The sequence below is a fragment of the Nesoenas mayeri genome (genome assembly GCF_963082525.1).
Source record: "Nesoenas mayeri genome assembly, chromosome: Z".
Classification (NCBI taxonomy): domain Eukaryota; kingdom Metazoa; phylum Chordata; class Aves; order Columbiformes; family Columbidae; genus Nesoenas; species Nesoenas mayeri.
Window position 1 is genome coordinate 36530792 of NC_137542.1, and position 27295 is coordinate 36558086.

Below are 27295 nucleotides of genomic sequence, written 5' to 3' on the forward strand. Positions count from 1 at the left end.
TATCAGTGAAGCATTGCTGATTTCCAGTCTATAATGCTCTAGTTCTAGATTCCAACTGGCAGCTGTCAGAAACGATAGCTTACCTGTTATACAGAAGAATGTCTGGAACCCAAATCTGGTCAACTGGAAATCGTAAGTTCTGTACCCCTGGGTATTCATACTGATCCCACGACAAGTAAACATCAACCCAGTACTGTTGGTAAATACATACATCAGATTACATAAGCTGGTAAAATTTTCTAAAGCGTCTGCAGTATCATGGGAACAGAATGGATTTTGCCAGTAGTAACAGCAGTAGTAGGATAGTAAATACTTGTCTTTATTTATTAAGAAATACTGGCATATATACTGAGGAATCCATAGTCTGATGACTGAATGCTGTGAGCTGTATTTTAATCTAGTGTCTAACCTCTTCACCATGTGGCCTGAAGCCAGGCATCCCAAACCTTTTCTGGTGGGCTGGCAGAAACACTGGCAGTAGGCACCTCTCTGAGGCATGCTGATTCTGAGCTGAGGTGGTTTGAATGACCTGGGTATCATTACTGGTGTGTGGGCGGTGGTCTGATAGTCCCTATTTGGTGGAAATAATTTAATCTGTTACAAAGGCTGAGTGATACTTTTAATAACTGCTTTTCTATGAGAGGTAGACAAGTGAAGTTTATATCCCAATGGGTTGTTTCTGGAGCCCTCTCCTCCACACATTTGGTAGTTTGCTATTAGAAAGGGTTTTCTTTATTGATACAGGTTACTCACCATTTGCAGCCAAGCATTTGTGATCAACACCTGATTCTTCTCATCCTTTGAACAAAAGAGGGACAGAGAGGAGAGGAGAGGGGAGGGGAGGGGAGAGGAGGGGAGGGGAGGGAAGGGGAGGGGAGGGGAGGGGAGGGGAGGGGAGGGAAGGGGAGGGGAGGGGAGGGGAGGGGAGGGGAGGGGAGGGGAGGGGAGGGGAGGGGGAGGGGGAGGGGAAGTAAAAGGGATGAACCTTCATGCGCAATTTGATTACAGATAGAAGAGTTTCTGTTTCTTTTAGAAAACCCAGACTCTTGAGGTAAATAAACACGAACTTTCTGGAGTAGATTGTGAGCTCAGTGGAAATCACTGAACTGCCCAGAAAATAGTGGTTGTTTTCTATCTTTTAAACCTACAGACCTTCTTCATTCATCATAAATGATCAATAACAGCAAAAATAATGAATCACTCCTACTGCTGGGAACAATTAGACTGCTTACCAAAAGCACTCTTTCCTTCTAGCTATTTGTTCCAAACAAGATGATTTCCAGTACCGCACACGATGCAGTAGTTGGAGAGATTTTATGTTGTATTTGCTACCACCACAAAACAATGGTGAAACAGAGCTGTAAGTGCTATTCCTCTGGAGTATCAGTTCAGGCTGATAAGAAGGGCTGGCTTTGGGCAAAAGGGTAGCACATTGCAAAAGGATATAAATGCTGCCTGCGAGCAAGCTCACACGTTGCCTGCAAAGAGCTGAAGTCTGTAAGTTCAGACACCTGCATGCATTTGCCATGGGGAAGCAGCTGTGACACAACAGAAACAAAGAAACCCTATTCAGCTGGTCTCCAAGGGCTTTGGGGAGCCACAGGGTGCACAGCTTGCTGCAGTTATCCTGCAGGTGCAGGACTCTGGGGTGATACTGCTGCAGTGGGGTTGGAGAAGCAGGGCTGCAGAGTGACTGTGATGCGGATACCCAGATCCACACCCCCGCCTGGCATAGCTGCAAATACTGGGATGCATCCTGAAGCCCTTTCACTTTTCTGCTGCTACCCAAATTGTGGCAGCAAATACATGCCTCTATGCAAACCACAACCCTCCTCCAGAGGCCCTGACCATCTGCAACTCCCTTTGTCCCCTTGGTTGCAACTCCTGAAGAGACTGTAAGAAAGTCCGCAGTAAAATAAGAAAAGAAATATCACACATAGGATATGGTTTTTGGACACTGAGGATTCAAAGGGATAAACACAAACTTGGAAAAGTATAAAATCCTAGAATAAACCAAACCAAACAACAGAGTGGGTAGCTGATGGGGTCATCAGAGCTATCTGTGTCAACTGACGTGGGAAATGAAAGCAACACAGAGGCTGTGTCCCAGGGATCTTCACAAGCCAGCCTTCCTGTCCAGCAATGATTGCTCATGTGTCTTCTAGGGATGGCCAGCATGATGCTCACTTGAGTTGCTCATTGAATACTAGCACTATTTTGTGTTTCTAGCTGATCAATAATTGCTTTATAGTTCTATGCTGCACATGTTCTCCTTGCAAAGTCTTTCTGTGTACTTCTAAAGAAACCTGAACATGATGATCAAAAAGATGGGCTGCAATTGTTAGACAATTCCTCTCCTGTGTGAGATGATGGATTTTTCCTGTCTCCATTTCACTCTGTAGAGAAGGGGAGGAGGGGATTTCTTTTTGTTGGCTACCTGATAGCCCCAGGGAGATGCATTAAGGTGCAATGTAGATCTGGGAGAACTATGGATTTCTTGCATGTGGAGATCCCTCTTGTCAGGAGCCTTTCATGTATGGCTTTGAATTTACAAGGAAATTCCCTTTTGCCTCACACAGTAAGCTTATATTCAACAAACTGTGAAGAAGGACATGTAGGGCTTTTTTATTTCACAAAACTGTTTGTTGCCCTTATGTGCTCCTTTGTCACACCTCTGTGAACTCCTTGTTCATAGACAGGTGCTAATGACCTTGGAAATCAGATTTGACTCCAAGCAATCCATCAGCCATGTATTTCAGTTAGCATTAAATTTATTATCTTGGGTATGATTTGCCTTCTTTTCACAGGGCTACTGCATTCACCACGTTTGCCCTACTTTTCAGATTTGTAGTCAAAGGAAATATTGTATAGTAGAGTTCCTACAGGTCTACCTACAGTGTAACCATGCCCTGCATGGTCTTACTCCTCTTGCCTTTTGACAACAGAAGTAAGCAAGAACACTAAGTCTAACCAGGGCTTTGGGCTACTTATATCTCTCTCAGCCTGGGGGGAAAAAATATGTCATTTCAGGATGTTATCATGGCTATTCTGAGTCTATTATCATCCTTGCCTTCAGGCTGCTGAGCTTTCAAATGGTGTTTGGCTTTATGGACAGCAAAAACCAGAAATTGTTCATACTCAGCACTGATCAACAGATGCATCCTGATGGGTCCTTATCACAGAATGGAACAGAAAGTTTTCCAGACAAGGCTCTGAGTTTGCCAGAAGTACCTGGTTTGCAGAAACGGCAAAGTTCCCTTTGCCATGGGCAGGCATTTGTCCAGGTATAGCTCTCTTGCTAAGCCCTTTCTAGACAAGGACCCTGAGGAGCCTGGTCAGAGGAAGAGTGCCTGCTGGGTTCCCAGGAGGTGAGGGCTGTGGGAATCTAGAGTCTGAATCCATCTTCTGTTTAGAGAAAGAGACTTTTAAGGGCAGAGGTGTTTCTGGAGCTTTCCATCTTTGCAGATGTGATCATTTACTGAGCCATGTAGCTTTGCACCTGTAAGGAAGTACAGGATATGTCAAAAAGATGGACCCAATTGAGAGGTGTTTGGGACAAATTCAGCTATCATCTTGATGTCTGTACAGCAGGTAAAGGGAACACAGAGCATTTATAAAAAGGTTACTAAAACTTGATAATTCATTAAACAGTTTATAAATTTGTGTGTAATTGTGAAATATACTGTTTTGAAATTGTGTCCATCTTTTTGAAACATCCTGTAGTTTGGCCTTTGGAGTAGGCTGGTTGCCTCACCTTTCCAGAGCTGCAGAATTATAGCTCCTACTGTCTTCATCATGACCTGTGGCCTGGGTACTTCATTGAGATACCTGGTCACAAGAGCAACTGTATTTGTCTTTTACAAAAGATAGATACAGACAATTATGAGAGTGTGTGTGCCTTACTCTGTCCCAAGAGGTCACTGACCAGTACTGGCTGAAAGACCTGGGGTTGTTCAGCCTGGAGAAGAGAAGGTTCCATGAGACCTTATTGTGGCATCTCAGTACTTAAAATGGGCCTATAAGAAAGATAGGCACAGACTTTTTAGCATGGTTCGTTGTGATACAAGAAGAGGTAATGGTTTTAAACTGAAGGAGAGGAGATTCAGGCTAAATGTGAGGAAGAAATTTTTCACAGTGAAGGCGGTGAAACACTGGAACAGGTTTCCCAGGGAGGTGGTAGGTGCCCCATTCCTGGAAACATTCAAGGCCATACTGGATGGGGCTCTCAGCAACTGATCTAGTAGAAGATGTCCCTGCTCATTTCAGGGAGTTGGATTGGGTGACCTTTGAAGGTGATCTGTGATTCCATGATTCTACGATTCTACTGCTTTCCCTAAGTAAAAGCTATTGCTTGAGCTTGGGAAGTGCTGTAGGCAGTTTACTCATTGTGTAGCATGAGACATCTAAGGTTAGTTGTGAGGATGTCTTTCCTCCCAGAAGAAAACTTGAATAACCCATCACACTCCTTTGCCTGTGTGAGGTTTCTGTCTCACTTGGCACTGTCAGCCTTGGGGATGACCTTCCCTTCATGTTGTACAGGCTCTCAGCTCCCAGCTCTCCCTGCAGTAAATCAGAGAATGTCCTGAATTGGAAGGGACCCATGAAGATCATTGAATCCAACTCCTGTCCCTGTATAGGACAACCTCAAAATTTACACCATGTGTCTGGGGGCATTGTCCAAATGCTTCTTGAATACTGTCATGCTTGGGGCCATGACTACCAAACCATTTTCTCACCAAAAGCTTCCTAAAAAAAAATCAAAACCACAACCACCACCACCACCACAAACCCAAACCCAAACAAACAAAAAAAACACCAAAACTAAACCAAAACACACACACACACACACACACATACAAAAAAAAAAAAGACTCATGCCCTTCAGGGATGCAGTCTTCATTTCAGGGGAAAACCAGTGCAAGCTACACCTTGACCCCTACAGTTTGATAAGTTCCTGGTAGAGATGATAAAAGCTGCTGTGCTACTAAGCTAGTATGCTGCTCATAGTGGTAATAACTGCATCAGAGCAGTAAGAGAAAGTATGTGCAGATCTTTTCCATTGGTTTCCCTGCACAGCAAGGCACAGACTCAGTTTTCAGGAGAAAACCTGAATCTTCATTCTTTGTTGCCCCACTACACTTTTCTGTTACCTTGTCTTGCTGCTCTCCAAACATGTCAAGAGCTTGGACACACTCCAGCAACAAAATCTGCAGTTCAGGTGAGGCTGTTTGTAAGAATGTGATCAGGTTTGGAATCATCCTGCAGTCCCAGGGGCAGAGGTGAGGCTGACCGGTCTATAATTACCTGGGTCCTCCTTCTTGCCCTTTTTGAAGACTGGAGTGACATTTGCTTTCCTCCAGTCCTTGGGCACCTCTCCCGTTTCCCAAGACTTGGCAAAGATGATGGAGAGCAGTCCAGCAATGACTGTATGGTCTGCTTGAGGGTAGAAAGGCTCTACAGAGAAATCTGGACAGGCTGGATTGATGTGCTGAGGCCACTTGCAATGAGGTTCAACACTTGGGTCACAAAAACCCAATGCAGTGCTACAGGCCTGGAAAAGAGTGGCTGGAAAGCTGCCTGGCAGAAAAGGACCTGGAGGTGTTGGTTGACAGCCAACTGAATACAAGCCAGCAGCACAGCTCCAGGTGGCCAATAAGGCCAAGAGCATCCTGGCTTGTATCAGAAATAGTGTGGCCAGCAGGACTAAGGAAGTGATTATCCCCCTGTACCTGGCACTGATGAGGCCACACCATGAATAATGTGTTCAGTTTTGGGCCCGTCACTGCAAGAAAGATACTGAGGTACTGGAGAGGGTTCAGACAAGGGCAATGAAGCTGGTGAAGGGTCTAGGTCTTCTGAGGAGCAGCTGAGGGAACTGAGGTTGTGTAGTCTGGAGAAAATGAGGCTGAGGAGAGACAGCATTGCTGAAAAGAGGTTGCAATGAGGAAGTAACAGGTAACAAGTGGTAGGATGAGAGGAAATGGCCTCAAGTTGCACCAGGGGATGTTCAGATTGGATATTAGGAAAAATGGAAAGTGCTGTCAGCCATTGGAACAGGCTGCATGGGCAAGATGGTAAACACCATCCATGGAGGTGTTTAAAAGAGGTATAGATGAGGTTCTTAGGGACACGATTTAGGGGTGACCTTGACTATACTAGGTTAATGGTTGGACTTGATGATCTTAAAGGTCTTTTCCAAATAAAACATTTCTATGATACTATGATACTGTGCAGCCTAGAAAGCAAATAAAACAAACTTTTCCTGTGGTCAACCAAGTGGAGTGAGGCTATTGCTGCAGTGGTACTGGTACACTGACCCAGAGATAATGGTAAATTGTATTGTTGTCATTACCAGTTAAAAGAATGAATCCTGTCTGCAATTGCTGCTGTGAATACATAGAATTCTGGAAAAAGTGCTAACTCTAATGATAAGAGGCCCTTCACTTGTATTTGTCTACCACAACCATGACAAGCAGAGAACATGTTCTTCACAGCTTTGAATAGAGTGGCTGGCTTTCAGTGCTAAAACGCACAAGGATCTTGTGCAGTTAGATATATGGTGGTAGGTGCAGAAAACCTAATCCACAGTAGTCATGCTTTGAAATTTTCTTGGATGGATGTGGGAAAAAGAAGTGAGATTTTATGTAAAGTCACTTGTCACTGCTATTTGGCAAAGCACAGAGGCCTTGGAGATCTCTTACTATGTAGCAAAGCAAATCTAGGTTGTCATTGATGTCATTCTCAGCAGGATGGCTGAAGAAGATTAATTTAGATCTTATTATGCTATAATACAGTATGTGTAGAAAATAGACTTATGGATGCATGTCATGGAACCTGTACCAGGTAGAAGTGCATCAGATGTGATGCCAGGTCTTGGCAAAGATAAGAGTGATATTCTGTGAGTATCAGTGGCAGACCCCTTCTTCCTTACATGCAACAGTTAAACAGGAGGTTTGTTTTCTTCTTCTTTATATTGCTTCCTTCCACACGGAAACCAGTCCAGGGCCCACTACCTCATGTCCATTGCAATGACCACTTGCAAAGCATCCTAGTGAGTCCTGCAGTAGTGTTGTATGCATTGACACACCATATTCCCCTGAGCACAAGAGTCCTTGTTTGCTCTCCAGAGTGCGTGGTGCGTGAAGGCTGGGACCTTGCCTAGCTCCCTGCTCTGTTATTGTAATGAAGCATGCTGGACACATAAATCCACAGAAACAGCAGCTTTGTGCTTTGTTACTGCATACACCATTGCCAAGACTGTGATGTTGTCTATACTCCTCCCTGACCGAGAACTACTGGTGGACCAGTTGCTTTGTCTTGTGCAGGCAGGGCATCTGAGGAGGCAGAGTCTGCTCACCCTGGCCTTCCACCTGAGTGAACAGAGAGACACCCACTTGGTTTGCCTCATGATGTGTCAGCTAACAGATGTTACTTTTCTTTCACCCTTTACATTGTTGTGGCCATCATGATGCTCCTTTTGAAATGACATTTTTTTCAGCAGCTGGAGCATCCAGGTGCTGCAGTCTGTCCAACAGGATGTGGAGGCTGAGGTGTTGTGTCCATGCTCATGACTTGCTTGCTGGGGACATATTTACACATTGCTTCTTGATTTAGGAACCCAAGGGAGCAGTGTTTTGTGGACTTTCAGGCCGTTTGGTTTAGCTACTTCTTGAGGCCATAGTGACCCTTCTACTACAGGGACTTGACTGCCAAGGAATTTTCTGTCCGTCCCCAAAGGAGGGGGATAAACCCTTCAGATGGTTCTGGATGTTTTTTTTTAAAAACACCATGGGTGCATTTTGCAAGACTATGAGCCTGGGAGAAGTCATCAATGTTCTGAGCTGATTAACTTCCCGTATCTGTAGTGTGTGCAGAGATGGAGACAAGCAAGGCTTTGTTTCTGGTATGTATAACCATTTAGGTTACGTATTTCTTGTTGTAAACTATCAAAATGGAAGACTGGAATTAAATTTGTTGTAATGGACATTGACATAATGTAACTAAAGTGCTTGAAGAAATGCTGGTTTCCTGAAAGGATGGGTTTCACATGTCAATGTGAAGCCTGACTGAAAAATTTTAATATAACTCCTCTCGACTTTGCAAATGTACAGTCACAGCCTGAAGGATAAAATGTCCACTTTACCACCCCCAGCCTTCAAATTACTGCAAGAAAATATCATCAGAAAAAAAGAATGTCTGGAGCAAGATCTTTGGAGCTAAGATTCCCCTGCTAAACCTGGAATTGCTTGATGAAATGTACTTGAAATTAGCTGAAGGATTTTATAGAATCATAGGAGGTCCTGAGGGCGCACAATAATCATCAAGTCCAACTTGTGTTCCTGCATAGGACAACGCCAAAATTCACACCATGTGTCTGAGGGCACTGTCCAAATGCTTATTGAATATTGTCGGGCTTGGGGTCGTGACTGCCTCCCTGGGGAGCCTGTTCCAGTGCTCTAACACTCTCTGGTGAAGACACATTTTCCTAATGTCCAACCTAAATCTCCCCTGGCAGATCTTCCTGCCATTCCCTCAGGTCCTATCACTGTTCACCAGAGAGAAGAGATCAGCACTTGCCCTCCTAACTCCCTTGTGAGAAAGCTGTAGACCACAGTGAGGTCTCCTCCAGGATGAAAAGAACAAGTGACATTATCCACTCCTCTGCTTTTTCTCTGCTTTTTAATTTATGAAGACTACTGTGAGTTCCTGATGTGAATGAGTGACTTTAGTTCAGAGTAATTATGTCCTTTCTCTTCCAGATCAATGCAGTTGCTAGCGCTTCGAAACAGAAAGCTGCTTAACCTGCCTGAGTGGTTGCTGCTTGCCTCCAGGAGCACCACAACTGTCTGGATCTGTCAGTTGTACGGCACAATGCTGGGGGCCTAGACTTTCATGGCATGTTCAGGGAGAGCACCTGGTGCACTACACGTTTTCAGAAAGATTGTGAGAACTTCAAAAACTTTAAATATTTGAGGCCTCTGTCAAATTTGTTTTCAACTGCACAAAGGTGTGCACATCTCTCTGTCTATCCCTTGTTCCCTCCGTAATAGTTATGGTGCATTGGAAACCAGCCCATAATACTGACTACAGAAAGGGTAGGATGAGGAAAGGAGCACTAACATGCTCAGCTGTGTCAACAGGATGAAGGTGGTCAAAGTTGTTCTCCTCCTTCGTTTTTTCCATGTAGATGAAAGAAATCCTCTCTGTACATCATGGTTTATCATATAGACAGAATCCTCTTCATGGTGAAGAAAGAGATTTGCAGTATTATATTAATTCTTTTCCCTGGGTCAAAAAGTGTCTACACGCCCAGGTTTTGCTTTCATATATTTCTAACCTCAGGGCAGGCTCCTTCAACGGCAGTGCATGATAGAGACGTAATGGGAGAACAAGGCATTGCCATTATAATGTATAATGAAAAAGTCCAAAGTGCAGTGATGTTAGCTTTGAACACTGCACGTGGTCTTCAGTTACTGCATCCCACATAACTCTGAGAAGAACTTATCATTAATAATTTGTAGTAACACATGGCTTCTAATTTATAGAATCCTTTCTTTCTGTTTAAAACAAATGGAAAAAAAAACCCTAAATAATTAATCTCCTTGCAGCTCCTGTTGTGTCAGAGGTGTTATGCTTTTAGCAGGATATTCACTTGTCCTAAGTGCCAAAGCATGTATTTCAGCATTTAGGGAGGACGCTTAACCCAAGACAGTTTATTTTCATCTCTGATAGCCTGATTAAGAGGAAAAGCATGGTCGCTACACAAGAGATCAGATTTCACATGCTGAATTGAGTGCCATAGCAAACAGAACAGGAAGTAACTTACCACATCAATTATCTGTAGCAAAGAAAGCTGCAGCTCTACTACAAGGGGCTGGGAGTCATTCACTACTGGTCGTTCAAGACGATTGTAGTTTTTCAGCAGTTCTCTGTACAAGCGTCTCTGGCTTTCACCCTGTTGAGAGACTAGGGGAAAAGAAATAAGGCATCTGTAATTTGGGCTGGTCACACTGTCTCCATTGTTTGCCTGCTTTGTTGAAATCCCCCTCTTAACGGGTTTGTAATTTGAAAGAAGTTAGCAAAAAAATCCCCAAAATTCTGCACATGGGAGTGCCAGACATAGTTTTTCTGCATACATGGCTGGTGAGCTCTTAAAAAAATTAACTACTATCACTCTAACACATTACTAACAGCTAGAAACTACTGAACAGCCTTTGATGCTCTAAGTAAACATCCCATTCCGTTGGTGCCCCTCTTTGCTAATACTGAATATGTGGCTTCAAAACCACCAAACAGCTTCCTGGAAGGAAGTCAGAGTGCTTTTGTTTGCTTCTTCTTATTTCCTAGAGACTGGCTGCTGTAAGCCAACACTAGTATTATTTGCACATATTGTGTGTTTACCCAGCATGAGTAACAGGTATCCTTATTTCTTGGCACTCATGTATCAGTCCCTTTTCTGTGCTCAGAAAACAGTAACAAGCCTTCTTCTTACCCTCTGGTTTTGTGTGGCAGTCTTTCCAGGCTTTGAGTTACTTCCCTGCCTTTTTTCCTTCTGATGGCAGCACACTTTTTTAATACCTAATGAAGTGGTGGTATGAAGGCTAGAATGTGGACAGGTATGTATAATGATATTGAATTTCTGGTGTTAGATGCTTAATTCAGCTTCCTCTGGCAACAGCCTCAACACAGAAGCTGTCATGGAAACACATGAGCATGTTAAAGATCAGCAGAATTTCAGTCTATGCTTAAATTGCAAGGTGTCCCTGTTCCCCATCTTAGGGGTGAGTGTGGAGAGCATCCATCTATCCTGGGTGACCAGGTTTCCTTGCCACAATAACAATGGACAAGGCAGGGTAGCAGTGATGGATTCGGTCACTTCCCATAGGAAGGTGAACACTTTGCTTGGACACAATACCCAGGAGCTTGGGTCCCCCAACCAGTGTGGGTGTTGGTGCCCTGGCCAGTGGCAGCCTGAGGTCTGCCTAAGAGCTGCATCTAACAGAGTGAGGGTAATGAGCTGTAGGTTCTCTGAGGCTAAACCAGTCCTGTAAGCATGAGTGCGTATTCCCTGAACTGTAGAAATCCAGTCCCTGGCAGGGAATCTGCACTCTAAATTGCTATTACTTTGGACTGAAGCATTTTTTATCCACTGCAACTCCCAGTCTCTGTGTGTGACTTTTTTTAGCTCTTGAGCAGAGCTCTGCACATTGAGACCAGGACTCCTCTCATGGTTCTAATGAACATCTTTTTGACAATGCAAACAAACCAGAAAAACCAGTTCTGCCTTCCTCAGTCTCTTACTGTGCCCAGCAAAGCAGCCATGCCTTTTAAAGCTAATAGCAAATGTAGATTACAGTTAATAAGTCTGTTAAATTAATGCTTTCTTCAGTTTTCCAGATACCAAAGGCAATGATTTAGGTCCTCTGTTATGGCTTGGTACTGGCTTTCCAGTGCCTCAGCAGACTCTGACGCCCTTGTAAGATCCTTCTGTGGAAAGGAAACCAGTGAGAATCACTACACATTGTTCTATGGAAAGAAGCTCTGTATTTTGAGCAAATTTATTGTCCTTTCATTCACCTGCCTCCCCCCCGCCCCCCATATTCCTTTGCTTTCAGAAAGAAATGACTGCCTGCACTATTGCTCTCATCTTGGGTACTTATGTAATATTTGCCTTTAACGTTCCTTTTAAACTGGCTGCCTCAGCTTTTACAAGGGAAAAGTGCCCTTCACCAGTCCCTGGAAGTCAGCTGGGCTGCTAGAGTGTCCTGGTATCATCACTGTTGTGGTGCATTAAAGCAGCCCCCACCAACAGAGGTCTGACTTGGAAAGATCTGAACATAACCCTTTGCTGTTTGCTTTGGAAGATGTCTTTGTGCTGTGTGTTCCAACCATGCTGAAGCCAGGCTTCTTTCCCTGTTTAACTTTGTGAGCTGAAGTAGTCCAGTACTGCAACTTTGCATCTTGTTTTCCAATGTTACTTCAACTATGCCCTCTGCAATGTCGCCCTGTTACTTTGTGACCTCTTGTGTCTTGCAGCCCTAGCTGATCTATTCTTAGCCTGCTGAATTGGCATTGGTGAACATAAGTTTGTGTGCTACACAGTTTTGCTTACAAAATTACCTAGATGCAGAAGCAGTGGAGACTTTCAGGTGTCCTGGCAAATAGCCAATGCAGCTATTGATACCACAAAGACGTGGCTAGTCTAATCACATTGCCGTCTGACTGCTACAGCTGCTTTGGAGAAGGAACTGAGGCGAGTGGCAAGTCAAACTTCTATTTTCATAGACTACTCTGCTTTGGAGAAGGAACTGAGGCGAGTGACAAGTCAGACTTCTATTTTCATAGACTACTTCTTCTTTAAATTGTGATCTTCAAATACGTAATGTTTCATACTCCAGAGATTTCTGCTTTTTCCACATAACGCATTGTGACACTACCTCCTTGTGTGCTAAATAGAGTATTTGGAGGGAATGGGGAAGTCTGGATCTCACAGGAGTAGTGGCAGAATAAACTTTACTACTGCTAACCTTTCAGTCACAGAAAAATAACAAAAAAATAGTGTAACTGTTTCATATTTTAAAGTAGGCTGGAAGTTGGACATCAATATTTAAGGTTGCCAGGTCAATCTCCCAAAAGCAATGCCAGACTGGCTTGCCTATGTACGTTACAGGAAAAGTACAATTAACTGGAAAAGGTCATGCTTTCCAGATAAACGAGCTTTGAGCAACAAAGAGTTTCTATGTCTTACATCCTCAGACAGTGTCCCTCTTCTTTCTCAATTACCTTTAAAGCAGTAGGAAAACATACAATCTCATTAAAATTTGAAAGTATGATGTTTATCTCAAGTTTAGCAAGACTTTTGACACCATCTCTGGAAACATCCTCGTAGACATTTATCTACGCCTCATAGGCTAGATAAGTGAACAGTGAGGTGGACTGAAAAGTGACTGAACTGCCAAGCCCAGAGAAGTGTAATCAGCAGCACAAAGTCCAAGGGCTAGCCAATGGTGGAGTACTCCATGGGTGGATGATGGGGCCAATGCTGTTTAACATTGTTATGAATGATGGGACAGAGTGCACCCTCAGCAAGTTTTCAGATGGTACAAAATTGGAAGGAGTGACTGATCCAGCACATGGTTTTGCTGCCATTGAGCAAGACCTCAAAAAATGGAGAAATGGCAGACAGGAACCTCATGAAGTTCAGTGAAAGAATGTTCAAAGTCTTGCACCTGAGGAGGAGTAACCCCAGTCACCAGGATAGATTGGGGGCCCACCAGCTAGAAAGCAGGTTGACAGAAGGGTCCTGGGAGTCCTTACAAATACCAAGTTGACCACACGGTGGCAATGCATAATGCAGCAAAGGCCACCAGCATCCCAAGCTGCATTAGGCAGAGCCTCACCACTAGGTCAAGAGAGGTGATCCTTCTCTCTACACAGCAGTAGTGAGACACAGCTGGAGTGCCGGGTCCAGTTTTGGGCTCCTCAGTACAAAGGAGACATGGATTTACTAGACCAAGGACTAGGTTGTCTCATAAGCTTTAGTCTCTGTACAATCTGAAATTGTTCTCTAACCTGTCTCTGACATTTGCAGGGAATTGTATGGCACAAGTTAATAACTGCATCCATGTATTTGAACAAAGTGTAGGTTGATTGCTAGATGAAGAGAGAAAACTCTGATGAGACTTGCACAGATATCTCTTATACTAACTGTGAGCCTTCATGGTATCAATAAAGGAGTTTGAATTCTGAGACACTGCAATTAAATTAGATCAAACTGGTACTGGCTGATGCTAGCTGTAAATCAGCAGCTGTGCATGCCCAAGGTCAAGCTCAGACTGAAGCCAATAATGGCAAGGAGAGCTGCCTCAATTGGCCTCTGTGTTTTCTTTGTGACCTAAGAGATGCTGATCATTGCATAACTCACATATCTAGTCTGTCTAAAAATAAAATAAATACGCCAAACATTTCGGTAGGAAAAGAAATGAAAGAGAAAAAGAAAGAGATAATCAAACAAACAGATATATAAATAATATAAAAATAAAAATAAGAAGGAAAGGGAAGGGGAAAAGGAGAAAAAGAAAGGGAAGGGAAAGGGAAAGGGAAAGGGAAAGGGAAAGGGAAAGAAGGGAAAAGGGAAGGGGAAGGGAAAGGGAAAGGAGAAGGGGAAGGGAAAGGGAAAGGGGAAGGGGAAGGGGAAGGGGAAGGGGAAGGGGAAGGAGAAGGAGAAGGGGAAGGGAAAGGGAAAGGGAAAGAAAAAAAACTGACTAAAACTGGCAAAGCCCTTCCTCCTTTCTTCTGTGCTGCATATGGTTTAACTGGTTGCATTGGCTTATTCCTTTACAACTTCACTTGGCCTGTGTAGGAGTTATAGTACCCTAGGCATGTAGCTGCAGGCTGGCAATAAACCTATTTCATTTTCTACGTCCAGGTGGGATCCTCTGGGCATGTACTGCCTCTTCCATGCTTGAGTGTGATCCCGTGCTCCTCACTATGCCACTACTTGTTTCTTCTGTGGGTTTGGGTTCAGATCTGAGGAAGTACTTGTTTGGACTGGAGGTTATTCAGTGTTGTCTGGTAGCAATGGCTGTCAAAATTGCAACTAGCTCTGGCCAGACCACCCATATGCTATCCCGAGGAAGGCCTGTTTCCTAGGACCCATGCTGTTATGTCTGGTCTTGGCTGGTCAATACTCCTGCTCTGCTTTGCATGCAGAGCTCCCTGAGCACCAAGGCAGGAGTCCAGCCCTTCTCAGTTCTCCACATTTGCCTCTAAAGTGGTCATCTCCTTGACTGAGCATCCCTGGTGTGTGCCACATAATGGTTTGCTGTGAACAGTAAAGAATAAATAAAAAAATATTAACAAGAGGGTAGGTAGAAGGGCATGGATTTCCACAAGGTTTTCAGCCACAGTACCTGTATTTATTGATCAATCCACCTTTGGTTCCTAGCGTTCACTGGTTTTATTTTCATAAACTTTGAACTTTTTGGGGGCCAGCTGCTAGCTGAAAGTTTTCTAACTGCTACTCATTTATTTTGGCAGAGGCCTGAGCCTTACACACAAGTTATTACTTTATTCATACAAGATTATGGTTGTTATTGGCACCTAAAGGATCAATGGTTTTCAGACCAAATATTGTATTCTTCCCACATTACTTTATATTCATACAGATGCATGCTAACGTGTCTCTGAACTACAAAACATGCACTTTTTTCTTTCCCTTCTCAAAAACAGTTTCTAGAATTGTTTGCATATACAAGTGCTTTGTAGAGCACAGTAAGCTAAAATCAGCATGTTCCTGGTCCATCACATTGTTGCTTTTAAATATGTTATCCTCTGCTACTTCACAAAATGTCCTAAATTGTAGCAATATTGTGGTATTTTTTAACTCTCCTTGTACCTTCTGCAGGTATTTCACCCCATCTATGTCATTTATATATATATATATATATATATATATATATATATAGTTACTTTGCCATGTTCTTTCTGTTTTGGCTGATTTGTTTATTAGTTTATTTGTTTGTTAGATTATTTGTTTGTTTTCTGTCTCCTAAAAGAAACTGAGAGGATTTCTGGCCTTTTTTTCTTAAAAAAAGCAAAGTATAAGTATACTGAGATGTATTGTTACATCTTCTTGTGTAATGATTGTATACAGTCTTATTATAATTGGAACATTTACAGAGAAAAAAATTGTAATGAAAAACTCTAAGTATCAGAGCTAAACCCTAGAACTTCCAAGTATTTTCCTAACAACCTGCAGAATTTTCTGCCATAGCTCCTCTTCTATTATTATTACTTTCTTTTTACTTCATCACTGTACTCTTACAGGGATTTTCAGCTATTTCTTTAGGAGTACAAATAAAATCATCACAGGAATTCTCAACAAACACACACACTATATGCAGTTATGAATTATGGGTGAAGTAACAGGAGTAATATCAAAATAAAAAGCAACTATTTTCAGAGGTAACTTCATTGGCATAAAGAATTGGAATGACAGCAGCACTTTAAAAATGTGACATGTTCTAATGCCCACCTTATTTTGCATGTGCTTAATTTATTTTTTTTTTTCTTTTTCAGCTTGAAAACAGTACAATTATCTAACAGAGAAAATTATTTCAATATTACTGTGGCTAACTCTCTTTCTCAGAGTTCCCAGTTTACTTATTTTGCCATCACATCTTCAGGGAAGAGTACTCACACACTGAAATCACATTAGCTGCCTCAACCCTGTGTGTGCATGTTTGTCTGTGCATGTTGTGTATTTCAGTACCTCTCTCATTTAAAACCTCTTTTTAATCTACTTCCCTTGTAGGTAATCTTTGGCTCTAATCTTTGGCTTTCGCTATGCAGATTGTTTCTGCCTCTTACATGCAAAACTCATTAGATACCCAGAGCAATGTGGGAAATGCTCTGTTTTCCTAGGCAAAAAGGACCTAATCTTCCCGATATTGGTCATTTCTGTTCTTTGATAGCAGATAAAGAGCTCCCAGCAGAGATGGGTATTAAAGGATGTACTAGGAAAGGTTCAGTCTCAAAGACTTCAGGCACAGGACAACATGCTAAAAAGAGAATATAGGCCATTACATAATGAAAGGGTGAGTTTATATTTTTGGTCCTGCTGGCTTGGTGCAGATGTTTTAAAGTCTGAGAGAAGCGTGTAAGGTGAGCAGACACACATTAAGATATTAACAGTAGGATACTTCTCAAATCTGTGATAGTTATCTAAACTGCCTCATTGCTCCAGGTCAGAAACAACTGGCTACAGGCAGAAGTGGAAAAAACCCTGTATTTTTAGTGTAATGCTAGTTTACAGTAGTTCCATGCAATATAACTATGTGGAGGGACCACAGGAGGAGGGAGTTGGAGAAGTGGTGAAGAAGGAAACTCCACTTGCTAGAGATATTACAGAGAGCTGTGGCCATCTGAAGGTGACTCTAGCTAGCCATCTGGGATTTGTGGGGAGGAGCAGTAATGGAAGCCAATGGAAAGAAACTAAATCATATGATAAATGTGAAATACTGGTGATATAGAATTATAGAATAATAAAATCACTTTGTTTGGAGAAGACTCCCAAGATCATAAAGTCAAACTGTTAACCTCACACCAGCACTCAACCATCTCCCTAAGAACCTCACCTATGTGTCTTTTAAACATCTCCAGGGATGGTGACTCAACCATGTCCCTGGGCAGCTTGTTCCAGTGCTTGATAACTCTTTCTGTGAAGAAAGTTTTCCTCACATCCAATCTAAACCTCCCCTTTGGCAACTTGAGGCTATTTCCTTTCATCCTATCACTTGCTACTTGGGAGAAGAGACCAACACCCTCCATGCTACAACCACCTTCAGGCTCTTGTAGCAACCAATAAGTCTCCTTTTCTCCAGACTAAACAACCCCAGTTCCCTCAGCCTCTCCTCATAAAACTTGTGCTCCAGACCCTTCACCAGCTTCCTTGGTGTTCTCCGAACTCACTCCAGCACCTCAATGTCTTTCTTATAGTGAGGGGCCCAAAATTGAACACAGTATTCAAGATGTCCAATATCAGAAAATCAAATAATTATGTGAAACATGGTGTCAGAGTCCTGTGAAAGGGATGTGGGCTAACTTGATGGAAATTTTGGCTGGATCTTGAATGGCTGCTTATTTGTCCTCCTATTCAGGGCTTAGTACCTTAACTGGGAAATATGAAGATACATATTCCCAAATCTGAAACAGTTTCCTATTTGGGAAGCAAAACTTACATAAAACCTTTATAGATGAGACTCAAGCTCTGTTTTGAGAAGCACTGCTGAACTTTCACTAGGTCAGGCAAAACTTACTGCCTGTCTATGCAAAAGATGCTGTGTTGCTACCTGGGTGGTGATAATTTGGAGGCTTTGGAAGCTGAAGTGTCTGCTATTATGGGATTTTTTCCAAGGGAAAGACCTCTGAGGTGGTCTAGTCATTCAAAATTAGGATTTGTTAAAAGAGGCATTAAATTTCTCAGCAGAGAGTCTGAATTTATTTCTCAATGAAGACAAAAGCTGCTTCTAATACTGTCTTGATGAGGTAAATGACCAGCTCTGAGCAAATTAGGCTCATGACCAATCAAAGAAGGTCTGTGGAGATCTGACTTAGGATGCCTGAAATGGTAAGAAGTGCTTTGTTTTGGCTGATTGAGCCCCGATTTGCTTATGTGCATATGAAGTGGCTGAGTATGATCTGTATCATGAAGGTTACAGCTGGTTTTTTTCCTAGACTCTCAATGTCACAAGGTCTCAGTGACAGCTGACCATTGGTTAGCCTTGATCTGTGTATTTCCAGAATGCTACATGCTATTGTCTTTTTCTCTGTTCAAGTCCTGGTTTTGTTGGGATCAGTGGGAATATGAAGTATATGTCTCTCCTTGCTGCACTCTGCCAGCCTAACCTGCATTGGCTGAGCCGCTGATCCTAAGAGCGGAAATGAATTACAGTGAAAATGAGATACTTTCAGACAATTACCATCTGGGGAGCCTGATTTTGTCCTAGCATTGCTCTTTTGAACTAAAGCTTTTGCAACTTCCATCTAATGCTCCTGAATTATGTCAGTGCAAACAAAACAAAACAAAAATTGGTGCGCCGCATGTCCAGGTGGTGTATGACTGTCATCCTGTGATACAATGGCAATGCCTGCAGATGTGGGATGCTTGGTCTCTGAGAGAGACCAGAACTAACCTGAAGAGCAGAAAGTCACCCTGTGCTGTCTGGCCTGACCTCTTGTATTCCCCAGCATACAGACTTCCTGAGTCTGCTAAGAGCATTTTGACCCAAAGAAGAAAAGATTTGTCTACTTGGGAAGAGGCCTCCTCTGGAGAAGCATGTCTCTTTTTCTTACCCACAGACCTATTCCCATTTGAACTATTATTTCTTTATTGTCCTGCTCTCCTGTTGTTATTGCCAGGTAATGTAAGTAGACCCAACAATAGCAAGGAGATACCAGTGGTCTGAGGTAGCAATGCAACAAATTTGAATTATGAAGTAAATGAAAACTGGGGACCCTGATATCTTTGGCAACTACATTATAAGGCTTAGACCTTGAACGAAGCACTGCTGCAGAGGGTATGCTGCAGGATAGCTGTTTGACTATATTAGAAAGGCAAGTCTTTTGCTTAGAGCTCTTGAAGCTGTCCAGTTGTCTTTTATGAATTGTGTGTAAAGCGTGAACAAGAATGGGTACAATTCAAAGTTGTTGTCCATTTGCTGCTTTAAACACTGACAACTGCAAACTATCTAACAACTATTTATTAAATTTTTTATCTCTTCTTCCTATTGCTACAACTGCTGAAGCTGGATTTCAGTTTGCTGATGACTTTTGTAAAATTACACAATATTCATGGGGATGTAGTCCATTATTTGTCATGACCTGCTCTGACCCTTTCATACTCAAGATGAGGAAGTTCTTGAAAAACAACACAAGATGGCTGAGAACTGTGTAATGTATTTTCTGCATTATTATATGACCTCCTACTTTTGTGTGTGTGTTTTTCTTTGGTTTGGTGGGGTGTTTTTGTTTGGTTGGTTGGTTTGTTTGTTTGTTTGTTTTCCAAACCTACTGACTCAGAGGTGCTGAATACACTAAACAGCAGTAGCCTCTCCAGCTAGCCTATATTCAACATCAGTGAGACTCAACTGCATGACACACAGTTAGCACTGTGCCTAATAAAGCCTCCCTAGGGCAGCACAAGACATACACTGACCCTGTGGAGTGAGTTGAGTGGAGACCACTCGGACGATGGGCCGTTGGAGCACAAAATGTCCAATGAGAGGTGAAGAGACATGCCTTTGATCAACTTGTGTATGAGAATGCAAGGAGAAGCTCTTTTGGCTGCCTTCAGCTGTTATGAAGTACGGCTATATGATGAAGGAGCCAGACTCTTCTGGGAGGTGCACAGGGACAGCACTAATGAGATATGAGTTGCACCATGGGGCATTGCCATGGTATCATAGAAGGCTTTTTCTCTCTGAAGGGTACCCACATAGGAGAGATCACCATTCTTGTAGATCTTCCCAGCTTGAGTACCCAGGAAGTAACCTAACAGAACTGTCACTGCTTTGAGAAGAAGGGTTAGTCTGGGCAACCTCTGGAGGTCCTTTCCAGTCAAATTATTCTACCAGCCTATGAATTTGTATCCATCAGACCTTCTCTCACCTCAGCTTCCACAGACATATATTTTCCAATCTGCAACTTGATTTTCTCTCTTGGAATGGTGGAGATCTAACTGACCAAAGATTCTTTTCCATGTAGTCACAGCTGAGCTTCATAGCTACAGCTGAGCTTCAGGGAACACAGCATGCAGTCTTGCCAGCCCAGTCTCCAAACTGGCTTTAGGTTGTTTGAGTTCTCAATGCAAAATGACATCTCCTCAAGCCTATACTTTCCCTCTAAGTCCTGTTTTTTGTCCAAATCTATGTTGCATTAAAAACAGAAATGAGTGTGGCTTTCTCTGCAACATTCTGGAAGTTATCCATTTCTGGAAGGTGATAAGAATTGCAGCCATCCATGCCAGTGTGCTGCTAACCACAACTTCTTTAACTGAGAAAAGCCAATAGAAAGCAAGGCAGGACAGAGTTACCTGCATCTCATTGTTGACTCATGCTGCCTAGAAGTTTTAGCCAATATGGAAGAAAAGACCTGCTGTACAAGCAAAGGTTGTCCTTATATATTTTCTATTTTAAACTTACATCAGCTACATTGTTACCTTTGAGGCTGTGTATCACATGGTGGGGTGACACAACTCAGAGCACCAACCTAGACAATGTGGAGAACTGAGGTGAATGTGACCTTCAGACCTCAAATTAAAAGTATGAAAGATACTAAGTGATCTTACATTAACATATAGTTCTAGTCTAGTAACATTTATGAGATCTAAAGGTGGAGCTCAATCACCAACCACATAAATTACCAATGGCATTACATTGTACTCCCCACATCAATATGTCTCCTTGAAGTAAACCAGTTTGATTAACACAGCTCACTGCATTTCCATCAGTCCTACCCAGCTGGAGCCTGAATTTAGACTCCATATCTAGGTATTTATAGGTATTTATAGGCAGATTTTTGCCTATTTGCCTATTCAGAAGTCCAGTACAGAGTATACCCTGGGAAACAATGCTTAAAAACAAGGGGGCCCAGGAGGGTTGGACACGCTTCAAGCAGGAGGTTTTGAGTGCACAGGAATAGGCTATACCAGTGTATCAAAAGGCTAGCTGGCAGGGAAGACAACCAGCTTGGCTAAACAGGGAGATTCTGAAAGAAATCAGAAATAAAAGGAGAGTTTACCAACTATGGGAAAAAAAGGCCTGGCTACTTATGAAAAATTTATGAAAATAGCTAGATTGTGCAGAAAAAAAAATCAGGGAAACAAAAGTGCAATTTGAAGTTAATTTGGCCAATTCTGTTACGGATAATAGAAAAGTCCTTCTTTAAATATGTTAATAACAAAAGGAGGGGAAAGGAAAACCTCCATTCTCTGTTGGACTTTGAGGGAAATATAGTTAACAAAGATGAGGAGAAAGCTGAGGTACTTAATACCTACTTTGCCTCAGTTTTTACCAGCAAGACAGGTAGCCCTCAGGACAACTGGCCTCTGGAGGTGGTTGACAGAGATAGGTAGCCCAATAGTCCCCTTGTATTCCAGGAGGAAATAGTTGGTGACTTACTGAGCCATCTGGATCCTCACAAATCTATGGGACCAGACGGGATCCATCCTAGGGTGATGAGAGAGCTAGCAGAAGAGCTCGCCAAGCCGCTCTCCATCATCTTCCAACAGTCCTGGCTCACTGAGGAGGTCCCATATGATTGGAAACTGGCAAGTGTTACCCCAATCCACAAAAAGGGCTGCAAAGCTGACCCTGGCAACTGTAGGCCTGTCAGCCTGACCTCGGTGTCTGACAGGGTTATGGAGCAGATCATCTTGAATACAATCACACAGCACGTTCAGGATGGACAAGGGATCAGACCCAGTCAGCATGGGTTTAGGAGGGGCAGGTCCTGTCTGACCAACCTGATCTCCTTTTATGATCAGGTGACCCACCTGGTGCATGAGGGGAAAGCTGTAGACGTGGTCTATCTAGACTTCAGCAAAGCCTTTGACACTGTCTCTCATAATATACTCCTGGAAAAGCTGGTAGCCCATGGCTTGGGCAAGTGCACTCTCTGCTGGGTTAAGAACTGGCTGGAGGGCTGGGCCCAGAGAGTGCTGGTGAATGGGGCTGCATCTAGCTGGCAGCCAGTCACTAGTGGTGTCCCCCAGGGGTCAGTGTTGGGTCCAGTCCTGTTTAACATCTTTATTGATGATTTAGATGAGGGGATTAAGACCATCATCAGGAAATTTGCTGATGACACCAAGTTGGGAGGGCGTGTCGACCTGCTGGAAGGCAGGAGGGCTCTGCAGGGGGATCTGAATAGACTGGAAAAATGGTCTGATTCCAATGGGATGAAGTTCAACAAGGCCAAGTGCTGGGTCCTGCACTTTGGCCACAAGAACGCCCTGCAGTGCTACAGGCTGGGCACAGAGTGGCAGGAGAGCAGTCAGGCAGAAAGGGACCTGGGGGTACTAATTGACAGGAAGCTCAACATGAGCCAACAGTGTACCCAGGTGGCCAAGAAGGCCAATGGTATCCTGTCCTCTATCAAAAATAGCGTGGTCAGCAGGACAAGGGAAGTGATCCTTCCCCTGCAGTCTGCATTGGTGAGACCACACCTGAAGTATTGTGTTCAGTTCTGGGCCAAGAAGGCCAATGGTATCCTGTCCTCTATCAAAAACAGCGTGGTCAGCAGGACAAGGGAAGTGATCCTTCCCCTGCAGTCTGCATTGGTGAGACCACACCTGGAGTATTGTGTTCAGTTCTGGGCCCCTCAGTTCAGGAAGGATATTGAAGTGCTGGAGTGGGTCCAGAGAAGAGCAACAAGACTGGTGAAGGGACTTGAACACAAGACCTATGGGGAGAGGCTGAGGGAGCTGGGGTTGTTTAGTCTAGAGAAGAGGAGGCTTAGAGGTGACCTCATCACTCTCTATAACTACCTGAAGGGAAGTTATAGCAAGGTGGAGATTGGTCTCTTCTCCTAGGCAGTTAGCAATAGGACAAGGGGGTTAAACTCTGGCTTAAACTCTGCCAGGAAAACTTTAGGCTGGATATTAGAAAGAAATTCTTTACGGAGAGAGTGATCAGGCATTGGAATGGCCTGCCCAGGGAGGTAGTGGACTCACCGTCCCTGGAGGTTTTTAAACTGAGATTGGACATGGCACTAAGTGCCATGACCTAGTAAATGGACTGAAGTTGGACCAAGGGTTGGACTTGATGATCTCTGAGGTCTTTTCCAACCCAGTCGATTCTGTGATTCTGTGATTCTGTGATTCTGTGATTTCAGTACCAGCCTTGATTCTTCCTGCTACACAGACCTCTAAACTTGTGTCACCTCAGTTTAACTAGCTCACATGAGTGGAACTGTGGCTTGTCAGCAGAATCCAGCCTTTTGAGACTGTCTTGCCAATGCTACTGCTGTGGTAACAGTACCTGCTTGCATGGAAGTGAATCAACAACACTATCTTTGCTCCTAGAGATCACCAGTTGTCTTCTGATGTGATCACTAAGATTCATCTAAAAGCAAAGTTATGAGAAAGCTTGAAATGAGTGTAGCACAGGAATTCAACTCTGTATTGTGAGTGAGCCAAAGAAAAGCTACTTCATACAGGCTGGGTACACCAAGACAGGCAGAGTTACTGCATAATTTACTTCTTTTAGCTGTTTAGCTCACTTGCAGCATCCCCTGCCAATAAGATTTGTCCCATACTGCTAAGCACTTACATTCCCACCAGACTGCAGATGAAGGGCTCTGTCCTGAGCTTGCCTATGCCTTTGTTAGGCTTTTCAAAGCCACATGGCCAGACTATGACCCTGATATCTGGCTGCACAGAGCGAAGAAATTAAGACAACCGACTCTGCTCTGTGTGACATGTGTGGCACTTCGGTGACTTTGTTTAAAAAATGGACACAAAAGCACAGAAATAGGAATGCATGGGTTGACTGGAAACTATCAAAATGCATGTTTAACTTTGCTGGCTGTTCAAAGTCAGAATGTGCCTATGTACTGAGCTGAAAGTAACCCTCCTCAGAGAGGCTAGGTGCCTATGTGGTCACTAGGACATGTTTCTCAGGAGGATAATTCCCTTGCAGGGCAATCTGCCCTCCAGTTCCCATACTGTGCCATGCTCAGAGAAGGGAGCAGGAGTGGGTCTGATGCTCCCTTCTTATCTCTCCCTGCAACAAGGTTTTCAAGCTGCTTCACCTAAGGTTCCTATGTAGCTGCTGAGACTCACAGGGTCCTTCCATACTCTGGATGCTCCTTCATGAATTGCACCTGGCCTGGAAGGGTTTTTTTGACTCTGAGAGGTTTCATCTGGGATCCATGTAGGCTGAGAACCAGGTCCCATAACCCAGGAAAGCATCACTAGCTCCAGGCATTTTGGGAAGGAGGGCTGTAATTACCTCATATGCCTGACATGCCTATCAGGGCTCCTAGCAGTAATGCAGGCAGAGTCAAGTTGAAGCAAAAAGTTGTGGAAAGGACCACAAAAAATTACTGACTTCGTCATGGTTTTTGTTTTTTGTTGTTAGGGGTTTTTTTGTTGTTGTTTGGTTGGTTGGTTGGTTTTTATCTAGTTGTTGTCACAACTTTCCTGTCAAGCAGCCCTACAGGAGTTTTCAGTAGTTGAGAAATTTTTATACATTCTGTTGAAATAACTCAGCATTATGTAAGAGTGACGTTCATGATGATGGACTTGCTGTGACTTCCACGTGGGTGCACTGAGGAATCCTGAGGCAGTTTATTTGGAGCTTACTGTTAAAAGACTCTGCTAATGATAACATGCTAAGATTAGTTTGAGATTTTTCCCTTCTGCAGCAACTGTACAATACGGTGGTTTGTTTTTCCCTTCCCTTCCCTTCCCTTCCCTTCCCTTCCCTTCCCTTCCCTTCCCTTCCCTTCCCTTCCCTTCCCTTCCCTTCCCTTCCCTTCCCTTCCCCATAAATAAACACAAAGCAGAGGTCAAACACAGACCACCTTAATCAGAGGTTCATCTTATTCTCCATCAGCAATTGTCTGTAAAACTGCATACTTCTAAAATGATGGTAAAAGCACCTAACAAAAAATCCTCTGAACTATTTATAGAAGCAGTTTGTGTCTTTGTGTGCTGCTCAGAGAAACTAAGCATCTCCCCTGAAGAATTAGTGATTACTCAGTATTTAAAAGGCAGTATTTACAGGGTACACAACTACTCATGATGGGACTTCACACAAAGTGAGTTATCTAATAATGAGCTGCCACCACCTGCCTGTTAGTTCAGCTCCTGAAGTAGCACAGAAATGTCTTATAAACAAAGATAGAAAGGTTCTTAATTTAGCAAGGTGGGTAAATATTTTTCTGCAATACCACAGCTACATTAGGCAGCTGAAATGTAGAGCTGTAATACTGAAATGTATGGAAGTTTTGCAGACTCAGGTAAAATAATGAGGAATTCTCTCCGTGGCAACAATAGTCCAGTGCAACAACAGTCCAGTGCAACAACACATACATAAGTTTCCTATGCCCCTGCACTTCTGAAACAGAGGGGTCACTTTCTCTTCTTTAAAAAGACAATCATCCTTTCTCTATGCATAAATCATGAGTAACATGACATGGTCCCTCACACCTGGAATATGCTGCATTTTTAATATTAGTTGCAGTTTAGTTTCAATTATTAGGGAGCAATAAAAGCCCATTTTGTGTAGAATCCTGAACACCTTTCTGGACTGTGGCCATTTCAACCTCCCTTCTCATTTAAAAGTTCTTTATTTTCAGTCTTGCAATCCTCCATGTTTCGGAACAATCACACAGTTCCTACTTTTGTTTGTAACATGCTGAAACTTCAGAAGACAATTTGGTCACAGGTGACACCTTAGACTACAGAACCCCATTATTATTGATATTAGATGTTTCCAACTTACACCTGTCACTATCTGGAAGGATTTTTGTGATGCATACTGAAAGTTGGAAGCAAAAAAAACAAATCAAGAAAGAGTAAATCTAGGTATTTATGCAAATATGAATTTTCCCAAATTCCCATAAAAAATGTTAAGAATTTTTTTTCTGGTCATTTTTCTTTGTAGATAACACACCTACAGGACACTCACAGTGATCCTGTCCAGCTTGGAGTTATAATTTGCCATTCCCCTAAAAAACACAGATAGGTTAGATTTTTAAAGGAGAGCAAGAACACCTCCCTTTTGAAACACAATCATTCCAATTCATTTCTGAAAGTGGGAAAGACTCACTTTTCATTAAAACAAAACACACCATATCCTTTGTTAAAAAAAAAAAAGAAAAAAGAAAAAAAAAGGTGCCCAGCACTCTAAGATCCACAAACTTATTCAAATTTATTACAAAACTCAGTGGGACCAGAACTGGACTCTACTAAAAGCAGATACAAGTCCTTCCGAAAACAGAATTGGGGTAGGATGTGACAGGCGTTTAGAAAAAAAAAAAAAAAAAAAAGCAAACCAAACCACCACCACAAACAAAACAACCTGGATAACAACAGATGAACTTACCTTCAAAGAAAGACAGGAACAAGGGTGCCCAGAGACATAGTCCAGAACAAACAAATCCCAAAGACTTTTCTGTGAGCATTGTCAAAATAGGCTGGCTATCCTTCCTGAGCAGAGGATGAAAGTGGATGAAGTCTTAAAGACAGCCTGCAATGACTGATGGATTTGGCAATTACAGTAACAAAGCATCAAACCAGCTTCCCACCAGGAAAGAGAAGTGTGTTTGCTTGTGTGCTTCTCCAGTTCCCAGGAGCCAAATCTGCTCAGTGCTGGGTTAGTAAATCTAAACACAAAGAGGCTGGTTACTTTGCTTGAGGCTCACATTCCCAGGTACTCTGAGCCTTTTCTTGGTCCAAAGCAAATACTAGCGATCCCCACACACAGCTGAGAGTGTACAGTGAGGAGGGGGAGCATGATGCCTGGGAGATGCTTTTCACATCCCCACAGATTGTACCTAACTTGAGACAGCATGTCTGCAGTGCTTCCATTGCTTGCACTCTGGTGCCTCTAGAGCTGTTTTTCAGGAAAAAAAAAAAAAAAAAAGAAAAAGAGTTTGTGTTCCTCTCTGCTCTATCTCAGCTGTCAGTGAAACTTGTAGCAAGCAACCGTGACATGGTCCTTCTGTCATGTACCTGCGCTTTCTCTCAGCAGAAGTGACCGGTGAGATTCAACAGTGCAGAAGCAGGGGA

At 43.0% G+C, this 27295-nt stretch overlaps 1 protein-coding gene across 1 annotated transcript in view; it reads right to left on the bottom strand.

Moving 5' to 3' along the window:
• LOC308052095 (neuronal acetylcholine receptor subunit alpha-7-like) overlaps positions 1-26688 on the bottom strand; it is a gene marked incomplete at both ends in the record, with an annotated part of 47325 nt that extends 20637 nt beyond the window's left edge. Inside the window, 4 exons of the mRNA XM_080362876.1 lie at positions 84-193; positions 754-798; positions 9827-9966; positions 26610-26688. Coding sequence (XP_080219002.1) covers positions 84-193; positions 754-798; positions 9827-9966; positions 26610-26688 — 374 coding nt within the window. The remainder of the gene's footprint in view (positions 1-83; positions 194-753; positions 799-9826; positions 9967-26609) is intronic.
• Positions 26689-27295: the final 607 nt, after the last annotated feature.